Source organism: Phyllostomus discolor, chromosome 7, assembly GCF_004126475.2.
Source record: "Phyllostomus discolor isolate MPI-MPIP mPhyDis1 chromosome 7, mPhyDis1.pri.v3, whole genome shotgun sequence".
Lineage (NCBI taxonomy): Eukaryota > Metazoa > Chordata > Mammalia > Chiroptera > Phyllostomidae > Phyllostomus > Phyllostomus discolor.
In genome coordinates this window covers 56924480-56937855 of record NC_040909.2, presented here as the reverse complement: position 1 = coordinate 56937855, position 13376 = coordinate 56924480, and the positions used below count along the sequence as shown (strand labels likewise).

At 37.8% G+C, this 13376-nt stretch overlaps 1 protein-coding gene across 1 annotated transcript in view; it reads left to right on the top strand.

The window, feature by feature from the left end:
* The window catches only part of LOC118501896 (cadherin-related family member 3-like), a 112266-nt gene that overhangs the window by 47304 nt on the left and 51586 nt on the right, over window positions 1–13376 (top strand). The window contains exons 6-9 of the mRNA XM_036031658.1: window positions 1933–2040; window positions 6202–6398; window positions 8307–8484; window positions 10328–10490. Coding sequence (XP_035887551.1) covers window positions 1933–2040; window positions 6202–6398; window positions 8307–8484; window positions 10328–10490 — 646 coding nt within the window. The remainder of the gene's footprint in view (window positions 1–1932; window positions 2041–6201; window positions 6399–8306; window positions 8485–10327; window positions 10491–13376) is intronic.

Below are 13376 nucleotides of genomic sequence, written 5' to 3'. Positions count from 1 at the left end.
TTTACAAGTTAATTGACTGACATTTCCTCCTATTGCCTCTACACCTGCCAAATGGGGAGCCATTGGTTTGTAGTTATTATTTCTATTTTTTTAATGCTTTCTATTACCACCTTTTCCAGTGATATGTTTTGCATTGAAGTACTTTACAGGAAAAGCAAATGAACCATTAAGCCCTCCCAATAAGCTTGCTCTTGATTCTCATGAGGACTTTCTTCCTGATCACAAAAGTTGAGGATGGTACATATCCTAAAAGTTCAAAAGCAGAATGTACTTTCTCCTGCTGACTTCATATAGTCTGCTGGAGAAGAGTTCTCCTAAATTTGTATTATCTTTATATACTTTGGAGGCAGAAAAACTTTAAAAATTTTTATCCATTTTCCTGTACTCCTAAATTCCGGTTTCCTATATTTATTCAGCCTCAATAGTTCTGGAAATAATGGATAGTGTTCATCACAGTTTCCTTTTATTTTGACCTGGTTCCTTATGGAAAATGATTATGTACATTTCAAGTTATTTATAAATCTTAAGATTCATTAACAAATGAGAATAAAGTCATTAATGAGAGTTTTAAAAATTAATTTTTTTCTTGATAAGTGAAAACTAAACTTTTCTTTTTTTCAGTGTCTCTGATATCAGAGGTACTGACACAAAAATGGAAGCTTTGCCTGTAGAACTTGAATAAATAATTATTTGGCTGAAGTTATATAATGGATACTTACTATAGTCCTCCAAAGAGAACCTCATTTCTTAATTTTCTCTGTAACTCTAGAGTTCTTAGGGTCCTTTAGTTGACCTGTGAGGGTTAATGGAAGACATTTAGGAATGCTTCATTGATTCTTATTAATTCCTTCCCTTCAAAGGAGATATAGGGGCTGTGAAATTTCTTGTTCAAATGCTGATGCAAGAGTTAGAAGAACTCATTGCTTCCTTGTCCCCTTGCAGTCCACTTTCCAGCATCCAGTCAGACCAAAAGTAATTTGAGGTCTTTGGGGCCATGGAATGCTGTCCACACCCCATTCCTTATATTCTTGTTAGTTAGATGTATTTAATATAAAGATATATTAAAATAATTCTGTCCCAGAATTATTTTAATATATCTTTATTCTTCAAAGTAAATTGGTCTTATGAAATTATCTAAAAATAATCACCTTCTGATAGACAAAGTTGTAAAATAGGAGAAAAATTGATAACTGGTTCAATTTTTAGGATAGATAAAAGGCAAGAGTAGTTTTGGCCTCAATTATCAGTACATTTCAAGGTAGAATAGATTTTTTTTCCTTAAGAGGGTGACCAACTCTCCTGGTTTTCCTGGCACTGAGAAGTTTCCTGGGATCTGCATGGGACTGTCAGAGCTTAAAGAAGACAATCATGACAAATCAGGATTGTTGTCCAGATCATAGTTTATGGACACAAACAACCATCTTTCTATTAGGATACATTTTTCCTGCATTCCAAGTACTCTCATCCTTCAAATCCATACACATCTCTGCTAAAATAACACTTCTTTGTTATCTAACGCTCCTAATATGTCCCCATAGCCATTATGTTGTTTTGAAGTATTCTTACCACCTTCTCCTTTGCATTTGTTATCTGTTTTCAGTGTTGAAAGGTCAGTGTTTAAAAGTAAGAGCCCATAGCCATATCTTTGCTCTACCAGACTAAGGAGTCCACTTTGCTTTTTTTTTTTTTAAATTGATGAGAATTAACTGTCTTTTCCAAGTTCTTGCTTGTCCTTTCAACAGATTTGACTAATTTGGTTTGTAATGAAGTGTCAGCCATTTCCAGCTGTTAAAATAACTGGTATGAGTGACAATTTAACTGAACGAGTCAATTGTTTTAACTGGTTAGTTAAGCCCCAGAGTTTGTTTCTATAAAAGCCTGTTAGTTAATATAATAAAATCTTAACTGTCTTTTGTGTGGTTGCAACTTCAGTTTCTCACTAGCTATTAAAGTGGTTGATCCTGGAGGACTGTTCACTGCTGGGAATCTAAAGATTTTCCTCATCAATGTCAACAATAGAGACCCAGTTCTTACCTGCAGGTAAGAAAATAAAACATATTATTTTAATTGACCCTAAAAATTGGATATGAAGATGTAGTTTCTGAAATTCATAAATTTCCATTAGAATGCAATGGCCTTCTTTTATGAGAAGGAAAGTAAACAAGTAAAATATAAACAATCACTTAAGATATAAGAGTCTAAAGAAAGGGCATTCTTAAAACATCAAAGAAAGTAGTTTTAAAGTATAAAATGTGTTGAAATTGCAACAGAATAAGATGTTATTAGTGTAATATATATTTTTTGCTGTTTTTTAAAGTAACAGCTTTATTGAGACACAATTCACACACCTTAGACTTTACTCTTTGAAAGTTTACAATTCAATGGCGTTTAGTACAATTGTACAGTTCTGCCACAATCCCCTTTATTTACAATAATTCCAGAAAATTCCATCACCCCAGAAAGAAGCTCCTTCCCCATTAGCAGTAGCTCTACAAACCCTCAACTTCCCCAGCCCCTGGCAACAACTAGCTCACTTCCCATCTTTGTGGATTTGTCTGTTCTGGACATTTCATATAAATGGAATCACATACCATGTGGACTTTTGTGTCTAGCTATACACACATGTAAAGTGTAAGCACAGATATTAAAAATACATGAAATTAAGAAAATAATAAAGAAATTATTGGCTAGTGCTAGGTTGGAGGAACTTACTATGAATCAGATACACAAAAAGGTATTTGAAAATTATCCTGCATATGATTTAACTGAAAGAAAAGCTTTCATATAGCAACTGTTAAAGTGCTAGTTTCTTGAGCTACAGGACAGAGGCAGATGACTTGTTCCATGGATTTAAAGATCTAGTTCATGGCCCTAAGTGGCATGGCTCAGTTAGTTGAATGTCATCCCACAGAGTGAAAGGTCACTTAATTTTAATTAAATTTTTGTTTTGCTATTACAGTTGTCCCAATTTATCCTCCTTTGTCCACCTCCATCCAGCACCCCCCACTCCCTCTGGCAATCCTCACTCTATTGTTCATCTCTGTGGAAAACATAATTCTTTGGCAACTCCATTTCCTATACTTGCTCTTAACATTCCTCTGACTATTCTGTTACTACCAATTTGTACTTCTTAATCCTTCCTCTTCCCCCCTCCCCATTCTCCCTGACACCCCTCCCCATTGACCACCATTGCAGTGTTCTCCATATCTATATTTTTGTTTCTGTTCTGCTTGTTTGCTTTGATTTTTAGATTCAATTGTTGACAGTTATGTTTTATTGCCATTTTAATATTCATAGTTTTGATCTTCTTTTTCTTAAATAAGTCTCTTTAGCATTTCATATAATAATGGTTTGGTGATGATTATCTCCTTTAGCTTTATCTTGTCTGAGATGCACCTTATCTGTCCTTCCATTCTAAATGATAGCTTTGCTGAATAGAGTAATCTAGGCTGTAGGTCCTTGCTTTTCATCACTTTGAATATTCTTGCCAATCCCTTCTAGCCTGCAGTTTCTATTGAGAAATCAGCTGACAGCCTTATGCAAACTCCCCTGCAGGTAACTAACTGCTTTTTTATTGCTGCTTTTAAGGTTCTTTAACTTTTGGCATTCAAATTATGATGTGTCTTAGGGTGGGCCTCTTTTCATCCATCTTATTTGGGACTCTCTGTGCTTCCTGAGTTTGCATGTCTATTTCCTTCATCAAATTAGGGAAGTTTTCTTTTATTATTTTTTCAAATAGATTTCCAATTTCTTGATCTCTGTCTTCTTCTTCTGGCACCCCTATGATATGAATGTTGGAACATTTGAAGTTGTCCCAGAGGCTCCTTAAACTATACTTGATTTTTCAAATTCTTTTTTTCTTGCTGTACTTATTAGATGTGTTTTTCTTTCTTATGTTCCAAATCATTGACTTGATTCTTGGCTTCATCCACTCTACTATTGATTCCCTATAAATTATTCTTTATTTCAGTTAGTATATTCTTCATTTCTGCCTGGTGTTTTTTATGCTGTTGAAGTATCCACTGAGTTCCTTGAGTATCCTTATAACCAGTGTTTTGAACTCTGCATCTGACAGTTTGCTTATCTTCATCTTGTTTAGTTCTTTTTCTGGAGTTTTGTTCTGTTCTTTCACTTAGGCCATTTTTCGTTGTCTCCTCATTTTGGCAGCCTCCCTGTGTTTGTTTCTATGCATTAGATAAAGCTGCTTTGACACTGTGTCTTGGTCGCATGGCCTAATGCAGCAGGAGTCCTGTAGCATCCAGTGGCATAGCCTCCCCTATCTTCCAAGTTGTGTACTCAAGGTGGGCTGAGAACTCCCTCCTCATGTAAGTGAGTTTTAATTGTTGTCAGAAGGTCAATGGGAGGGATTTACCCAGTCCAGATAGCTGGTAGGACTGGCTGTGACCCCTGGCCTGCAAGCACCTTCCTCTTTGGCTTGTGGAGATGATTGGAGGTTGCTCCAAGGTGGTCTGTAACTGTCCTCTGGGTGCATAGGCTCTATGCTGGGTTTCCTGGTTGATGCAGGCCAAGGTCCACCTCTACCTGTATTCTGTCTGGGGCCCCTTGGTGTAAACTATAAAGCAATGTGTAGATGGCTGCTACTAGTATCAGGCCTGGGGCTACTCAGTGAGAGGTGTGGGGATCTGGGCTCAGCTGCTGCTTGTTTAAGCAGATTTAGGAAGGTCTGAAGCCTGTGCTATCCCAGCCCTTCATATGGAAAAGCCATTGTTACTAAAGAGAAGAGTTCCCTGGGTGTGCTCTTAAACTGAATGGGGCAGAACCAGAGGTAATTGTCAGGGCAGGGCTTACCATGCAAGCCAGATTGATGAAGATTCAAATATGGTGCCATTACACTGCATCTGTGTGAGGGAGGGCTTGGAAAATGTACAATGTCACTGTCTGCAGTTCTCTCTGAGAGGAAGCTGTCTCTCAGTTCTTGTCCTGATGTTAGACACTTCAGTTCTTCCCCATATGCCACTGGTGCCCTTCAAGCTGCTGCTCTGGTGCTAGAGCCCAGAGGGGGTGAATCTGAGTAAATTCATGTATAGTGTGAGGCCCTTTAAGAGGGGAGGCCTGAGAATCCTGAAGTTTCTTCCACTGACCCAGCCCCTTCTTATTTTTATAGCCAGGAGTTATGGGGACTTATCTTCCTGGCACTGGAAGCCTGGGATGGTTGGTCTGATGTGGGGGTGGGATCCCTCTCTCCTGAGACATCCTTCCATTTTATATCTACCACAAGTGGTTTGGGGACCAGCCCATTCCATGTCTCTTCATCTCTGCCCCACTGCCCCTCCTGCCTGTCTGGATGAATGTGGTTTCTTTAATTCCTTAGTTGTCAGACTTCCACATGGCTTGAATTTCTGATGGTTCTGAGTGATGGTTGTTCTGTATTTTACTTGTAATTTTGCTGTGGTTGTGTGAGGAGCTGTGCGGCATTTACTTATACCTTCATCTTGACTGGAAGTCAATGTAATATATTCTTAATATCTAATGGGCTAGATTAGGGGTATCAAATTCATTTTCACCGGGGGCCACATCAGCCTCAAGGTTGCCTTCAAAGGGCTGAATGAATGTAATTTTAGGACTGTATGAATGTAACTGCTCCTTAACTAGGGGCAAGGAGCTCAGCGCTGCTGCTGGTTACAAACAAGGTGCCTGGTTGGATAAAACAAGGTGGATGGCCAGATTCAGCCCATGGGCCTTGTTTTTGCCACCTGTGGGCTAGATTATCTCTTACCACCTTCAAGAAAAATTGTGATGGAAATGATCACACAGGTAATTTATAAAAACTCATTGGGGTCAGCAATTTTAAGACAGTGGTTCTTACTGTAGGGGGATAAGAGCACTGTGGTTAAGCATCCAGTTTCTAGAGTCAAATAGGCTTGGAGTCAAATCCTATCTCAGCCACTTTGATACTTACTTGTGAAAGTTACTTATTTTCTTAAAAGCTCAATTTCCACATCTGTAAAGTGAGGGAAAAATAGTATCTACTTCCTGGGACTATGAGAAATAAATAGGAAATATGTAAAAAAATGCTTAGCACTATGTCTAAATAATAGGCAAGTTCTGAATAACTGGGTTAGCTATTAACAACGTTGTCAGTTTCCATTGTCATCATTACTAGTTCTACCCCTTACCCCTCCACCACCTTAATACACATCCAACAAGCACCACTCTAATAGTCTTTTCTTTTAAAATAAGTTTATCCAATATTGAAAATGGTGTCTTGAGTGTTACTTCTATAAAGTCAACTCTGCATAATAAAGTCAACATCACTCTGGATGAAGAAATTCCAATTGGGAAAATAATTGGAGTATGCCAGGCAACTGATGAAGATAATTTGGGAGATTTAACCTTTGAACTAAATCCATGGAATGTTTACTTTGCAGTTGACAAAGGTAGGTTGAGATTTGTTTTCATCAAATTATATCTTATATGGTATTTTTATCATTTGCTTATATTATGTCTCCTTTGTAAGACTGAGTTTTTTGAAGGTAGGTTATCAGATTGTCTTCACTTGCCGAACCCCTCAAAGAAGCACATAATACTGTAGATATTGAATAACTCTGCAAGACCAGTTCTTTGTCCACAGATGAGCTAACACATGGCCCTTCATGGCTGCTACAGAATGAATGCTTTGGCTCTGCACCCTACATGATATTCCTGCTCATCTTCTTATATGTAAATAATTCTGCTCTGCTTTAGGTCCAAATTTTTGTGAGAGAGAATCTGATTGGACTCTTTAGAGTCAGTGATTCACTTCTCAGCCAATCAGCTGTGGCTGAGCCTGGGCATCAGTCAGATTATGTGGTATATAAGAATTCTTCTGGAGCTGAGAAGAGAGGAGATGGTCACTTTTAGCACATGTGCAGGTTTGAGCCATTGTAGCAGGTGCTGTCAGAGTCCCTTCATATCTCCCTGACCTTAACATTTCAGTTTCCTGACTTCAACTGCTAATACCTGCATTTCTGTGCTTGAGGTCTGACATCTGTCCCCTTCCTGCCCTACAAATAGCATGTTCAAAATGTTGTGAAAAATACTACCTATGGTATAACATCTCCACCAAATGCTGAAGATAATTGGTATAAGAGTAGTCCAGCTCCTTGTCCCTGGAATAGAACAACTGTCAGTGTGTGTTTTGCACTGGTTTACAGAGTTCCTCAGTGCCATTAAGCTCAAGTTGTCCACAGTAGTAAGTTGCTTGACAATATATTTTTTATTGGCAGCCTTCCCATTTCCGTTTCACTATACCCATGCCATGTTGCTCTGGATCACCTCCCAAATAAAGTATTGCACTCAAATCCTCATCTCTAGTCCTGCTTTTGAGGGAGCCCCACTCAAGACAGTCACTATCTTAATTCTTATTTGAATTACTGCAGAGATTGCTTAACTGGGCTTCTGCTTTCACAGTTACTCCCTCTGTTAGTGTCAGCAGAACAACTAGGATGAATGAAAAAAAAAAAAAAGGCAAGTTGGGTAATACTCCTTCTCCGAGTAAAACCCTCCTGAGATTTTCCTTTGCACTTGGAATGGAATCCATACTTCTCATCCTCAAGAACCTGTCTTTTCTGGTCCTTATCTCTCTCTCTCTAATGCCTTCCTATTTCTTGTCTCCTCCTTGTCCATTACACTACAGCCAAAACACTAGGTCACCTGCTTCTGGACCTTGGTCCTTGCACCTTTCAGAATCTTACCATTAGACATTAAATTTATCACATTATAGTTTTATTCCCTTAATAATATTCCTATTGATTTTTTTACACTTGTTTAGTAGTTCAGTTCTCAGCCCAGATTGTAAATTCCATAAAGACAGGGAGTGACTTCATTATGGTTTATACAGTATTCAGCACAGTACCTGGCACATAGCTATCATTCCATAAATGTTTGTTGAATGAATGAGTGGATGGATTGGGTGGAAGAGAGTACAGTGAGTCATTATCTTGCTAATGTATTTTCAGTTATGATGTTCTCTCTGCTGGGAATGATCTCCTCCTACTCACCACCTTTTCTTATCCTGTATGTTCTTCAAGTCCTAAATTATGGGCCTTTTCTTCTAGAAAGTCTTCCCTGGTCCCCTGAATTTAAAAAAAAAATTGTTTCTTACTATCAATTAACATAATATTATGATTAGTGAAGGCAATTTGGCAATAAACAATTGCACATTGTGCCTATATTTTAAATCAGTTTTTAAATTCTACTGAAGAAGGCACAGATCATACTTTATCTCATTCATTGTTGTGTAATAAAGTAATTTTTAAAATGACAGCATGGGCTGGTTTGCAGCAAGATGTGTTGTTTTGTTGTAGAACATGGGACCATAGTCACTGCTGCCCGCCTTGATATGGAGAGAGCTGGATTTGCACCTGTTCAGTCCTTCTCTGTTAAGGCTTGTGACCAAGACCAGCGGTGTTCAGCAATTCCAGTGACAATCTATATCCATGGCATTAATGACAACTCTCCTTTCTGTGATCAATATCTGATTAGGTGAGCTGAGATGAGTGTGCTGGATTAAGAATTCAGAGTGGAAAACAGAGGTATTGCTATATTTATTTGCTCAACTAAACATGGATTAATCATCACATGGACTCCTGCTCAGTCTCATATTCTGGTTCTCAGAAATGACCTGTTGGAAGCTGTGCTTCCTGGATCTGAGTTAGTAAGTTGTTAAAAGCCTATGTTTTGGAGTCACAGACCTGGCTTGGAATCCTGGTTCTATCACTTATTAGTAGTGTGACCTTGGGTAATTTATTCAAGCCCTTTGATCTTCAGTTTCTTTTGTTATTAAATCGGATAACAATAGTGCTTACTCTATAGGGGGATTTTGAAGAATAAATGGGATAATTAATGTAACATTCTGAGCACAGTGCTGAGCATGTAGTGTCAATTTCACAATTGCTATTTATCAGTCCCATAATCCCTTTTCTGAAACCCTTGGCACTGGGTGTGTTTCAGGATAAAGTGTTTTTTTTTTGTTGTTTTTTTTTTTTTTAATTTTAGGAAGGTAATACAGTATATGTACCATCTTTATACAAATTCCCTAAATTCAAATCCATTAATATCTTTGCAGTAAATATATGAATACTCACAGTAAGGGGGACAAAGAAAGATCTGACAGTTCAGGTAATGTATGGATATCAACAATTTAATGTCAGGTCACATTTTGATGACAAATAAGCTAGGAGAAAATTCTGAGTTTCAAGGCTCTTGGATTTTGGAATTTGGATAGGGATGGAGTTGTGTTCTTGTCACTATGGCTGTTTTTATTACTTAAAGCTCAGTCTCCTAACCTCCAAGTCTGTCAATCTTCTATGTCCTCTGACCCTAAGCCCTCAGCTACACATAGGAGAGCTGCTTCTGTGTTTCCCAGGCTTTGTTCCAGATTATTTAGCTTCTGATAATTACTACCCATGTAGTCTTATTTGGGTCCCCATTACTCTACATTTTAAATGGAGTTGATAATCTCACCTGCCTCATAGAATGGTTATAAGGATCAAGTACAGCAAGGCTTGGAATTTGTTCAGTATGGGGCTTGGCATATTCTCAGAAAATGTTATCCTTTTTTCCTCCTTCTCTTTTTCCTTTTCCTTTCCCCAGGGAAATTATGGTTAATTAACCAAACACCCACCACATGCTATACCCAGTGCTATAGTCCCTGGAAGTGACAGAAGTACTTGCTATGTTCATTTGCTATTAGAAGGTTGTATCCTGTCAGGATGATAAGATGGATACACATGAAAGAAACAATAGTAAAAAGTACAAGATGGTTTTAAATTATGTGTGTTGTGCTTTAATTGTTCAGAGGAAGGACATGTGGGATTGACGTATTCAGGGGAGCTTCCTGAAAGAGCAAGATCTATGCTAGTCTTTGAAGAATGAGTAGAATTTAGACTTATGAGTGAGCACTGGGGCAGAGAGATCCCAGGAAAAAAAAATGGGTGAACACATAGAGATGGAGGTAAGTCCACTGTGACTATAGAATGGTAAGGTTTGTCCCTCTTGACCATACCATACAGACGTTCTAGGTAGGAATATTCTCACTTATCTGATTCAAACTTGAGCATCTCTATTGAAGTGTCCATGATAGACTTCTAAATAAGCATCTAGCTGGGTACCGAAAAGAAATATTCCCAGAAACTGAGGAAAGCTTTACCAAATTCATAGCACTTTTTTGGAAATGGCTTCCCAGATGATGCCCCAAACCTGGACTTTTTTCCCATGATAAATAGAGCAGTCACACACGTGCATTATCCAAACTACTGGATGTTTATGCAAAAAAAAATTATATTTTAAAAGACCATCTAAACCAATTTTTCTTCTTAAAAAATAGGTACACAGGCAAAGAGGTGATTGCAAATAATACTGTAGTTGCAAAACTGTTGTGTCATGACCTTGACGAGCCTCCTGATGTAATATATTATGCTCCAAGCTTGGGGCCAATTGGTTCTGGACAACTCTTTGAGCAAGTGCCAAATGCTGCAAATTTCATCCAGGTGAGCACCAGCTGCTGTACCTCCCAGGAGTTTTCCTAAGGAGGCAGTCATTTCATGGCCACACTTGGGTGCTGGTAGATTTAACAAGAGGAGCTCTGACACAGCAGATAGGGTCTGGCACCCTCTGCTGTCTTGCTGGAAGGTACGTGGTAAAGTGCTGTATTATCTCACTGCTGGCTATTGTTTTCTCCTTTTTTAAAAAAAATTTTTAATGTTTATGCTATTAGAGTTGTCCCACATCTTCTCCCTTTGCTACCCCATCACCTAGCCCACCACACACTTCCATAATCAGTCCACTTATCATTGTCCATGCCCATGATTCCTTCATATATGTTCTTTGACTAATCCCTTCACCTTCTTTCAATCAATCCCTACCTCCCCACTTCCCCTCTTACAGCTGTCTGTTTGTTCCATGTTTCCATGCCTCTGGTTCTATTTTGCTCACTAGTTTATTTTATTCATTAAATTGTTCTTATAAGTGAGATCACATGGTATTTGTTATTCACTGACTGGCTTATTTCACTCAGCTTAATAGTCTCTAGTTCCATCCATGCTATCACAAAAATAGGAATTCATTCTTTCTTTCTGCTCTGTATTATTCCATTGTGTAGGTGATAGATGTACCACATTTAACCCACTCATCTACTGATGGGTACTTAGGCTGTTTCTAAATCTTGGCTATTGTAAATAGTGCTGCTATGAGCATGGAGGTGCATACATTCTTTTGAATTGGTGTTTTGGGATTTTTAGGGTATATTCCCAGAGGTGGAATTGCTAGGTGAAAAGGCAGTTCCATTTTGATTTTTTTGAGGAAATCCCATACTGTTTTCCACAGTGGCTACACTAGCCTGCATTCTTACCAACAGTGCACAAGGGTTCCATTTTCTGCACACACTTGCCAGCACTTGTTGTTTGTTGATTTATTAATGATAGCCTTTCTGAGCAGTGTGAGGTGATATCTCATTCTGGTTTTAATTTGTGTATCTCTGATGGCTGGTGATGTTGAGCATTTTCTCATATGTCTATGGACTCCTTGGAGAAGTGTCTATTCAGGTCCTTTGCCCAGTTTTAATCTGATTATTTGTCTTCCTGGTGTTGAGTTGTATAAATTCTTTACATATTTTTCAGATTAAACCTTGTGCAATGTATTTTTGGAAAATATGTTCTACCATACAGTCAGTTCCCTTTACATTTTAATGATGGCTTCTTTAGCTCTACAGAAGCTTTTTAATTTGATGTAGTCCCATTTGTTTATTTTCCCTTTATTTCTCATGCCCTAGGGAGAAATATCAGCAAAAATATTGCTACATGAGATATCTGAAATTTTACTGCCTGTGTTTTCCTCTAGGATTTTTATGGTATCACAAATTATATTTAAGTCTTTTATCCATTTTGAATTTATTCTGGCATATGGTCTAGTTTCATTTTGTTGCATGTTCAGTCCATATCTCCCAACATCATTTATTGAAGAGACTGTCTTTACTCCATTGTATGCTCTTGCCTCCTCTGCCAAACACTCATTAACCATAAAGACATGGGTTTATTTCTAGGCTCCCTATTCTGTTCCATTGACTATGTGTTTGTTCTTATTCCAGGAGCAGACTGTACTGATTGTAGTAGCCTTGTAATATAGTTTGAAAGAAGGTATTGAGATTCCTCCACTTCATTTTTCTTCAAGTTTGCTGAGGCAGTTTGGGGTCATTTTTGGTTCCATGTAAATTTTTGGTTCCATATAAATTGTTCTAGACCTGTGAAATATGCCATGGCATTTTAATAGGAATTGTGTTGAATTTATAGACTGCTTTGGGTAGCATGAATATTTTAATGATGTTAATTCTTTCAATTCATGGGCATTACATATGCTTCTACTGATTTGTATCTTTCTCAATTTCTTCTTCAGTGTCCTATAGTTGTCTGAGTATAGGTCTTTTACCTCTTTGATTAAATTTATTCCTAGGTACATTTTTTTTGTTTTTGTTGCAATAGTACATGGGATTATTTTCATAGATTCTCTTTCTGATAGCTCATTGTTGGTGTATAAAAATGCCATTGATTTCTGAATATTGACTATAATGATGGATTTACTTCCTCTTTTCCAATGTGAATGTGTTTAAAATTTTCATCTTGTCTGATCACTGTGCCTAGGACTTCCAGTACTATGTCGAATAAGAGTGGTAAGAGCAGGCACCCCTGTATTGTTCCTAATCTTAAGGGAAACACTTTTAGGTTTTGCCCATTGAGTATGATGTTGGCAGTAGGTTTTTCATGTATGGCCTTTATTACATTGAGATATGCTCCCTATATTCCCACTTTGCTGTTCATTTTACTGTTCATAGTTTTGATCATCTTCTTTTTCTTAGACAAGTCTCTTTAACATTTAATATAAGGGCTTGGTGATGATGAACTCCTTTAACTTGACCTTATCTGGGAAGCACTTTATCTGCCCTTCCATTCTAAATGAAAGCTTTGCTGGATAGACTAATCTTGGATGTAGGTCCTTACCCTTCATGACTTCAAATACTTCTTTCTAGTCCCTCCTTGTCTTAAAGGTTTCTTTTGAGAAATCAGCTGATAGTCCTATAGGAACTCCTTTGGAGGTAACTCTCTCCTTTTCTCTTGCTGCTTTTGAGATTCCTTATCTTTAATCTTAGGTAATGTCATTTTCATGTGGCTTGGTGTGTGCTTCTTTGGGTCCAACTTCTTTGGGACTCTCTCAGCTTCCTGAACTTCCTGGAAGTCTATTTCCTTTGCCAGATTGGAGAAATTCTCCTTTATTATTTTATTCAAATAAGTTTTCAATTTCTCATTCTTCCTCTTCTCCTTCTGGCACCCCTATGATTCAGATGTTTAAACATTTAATGTTCTGGAAGTTCCTAAGTCTCTCCT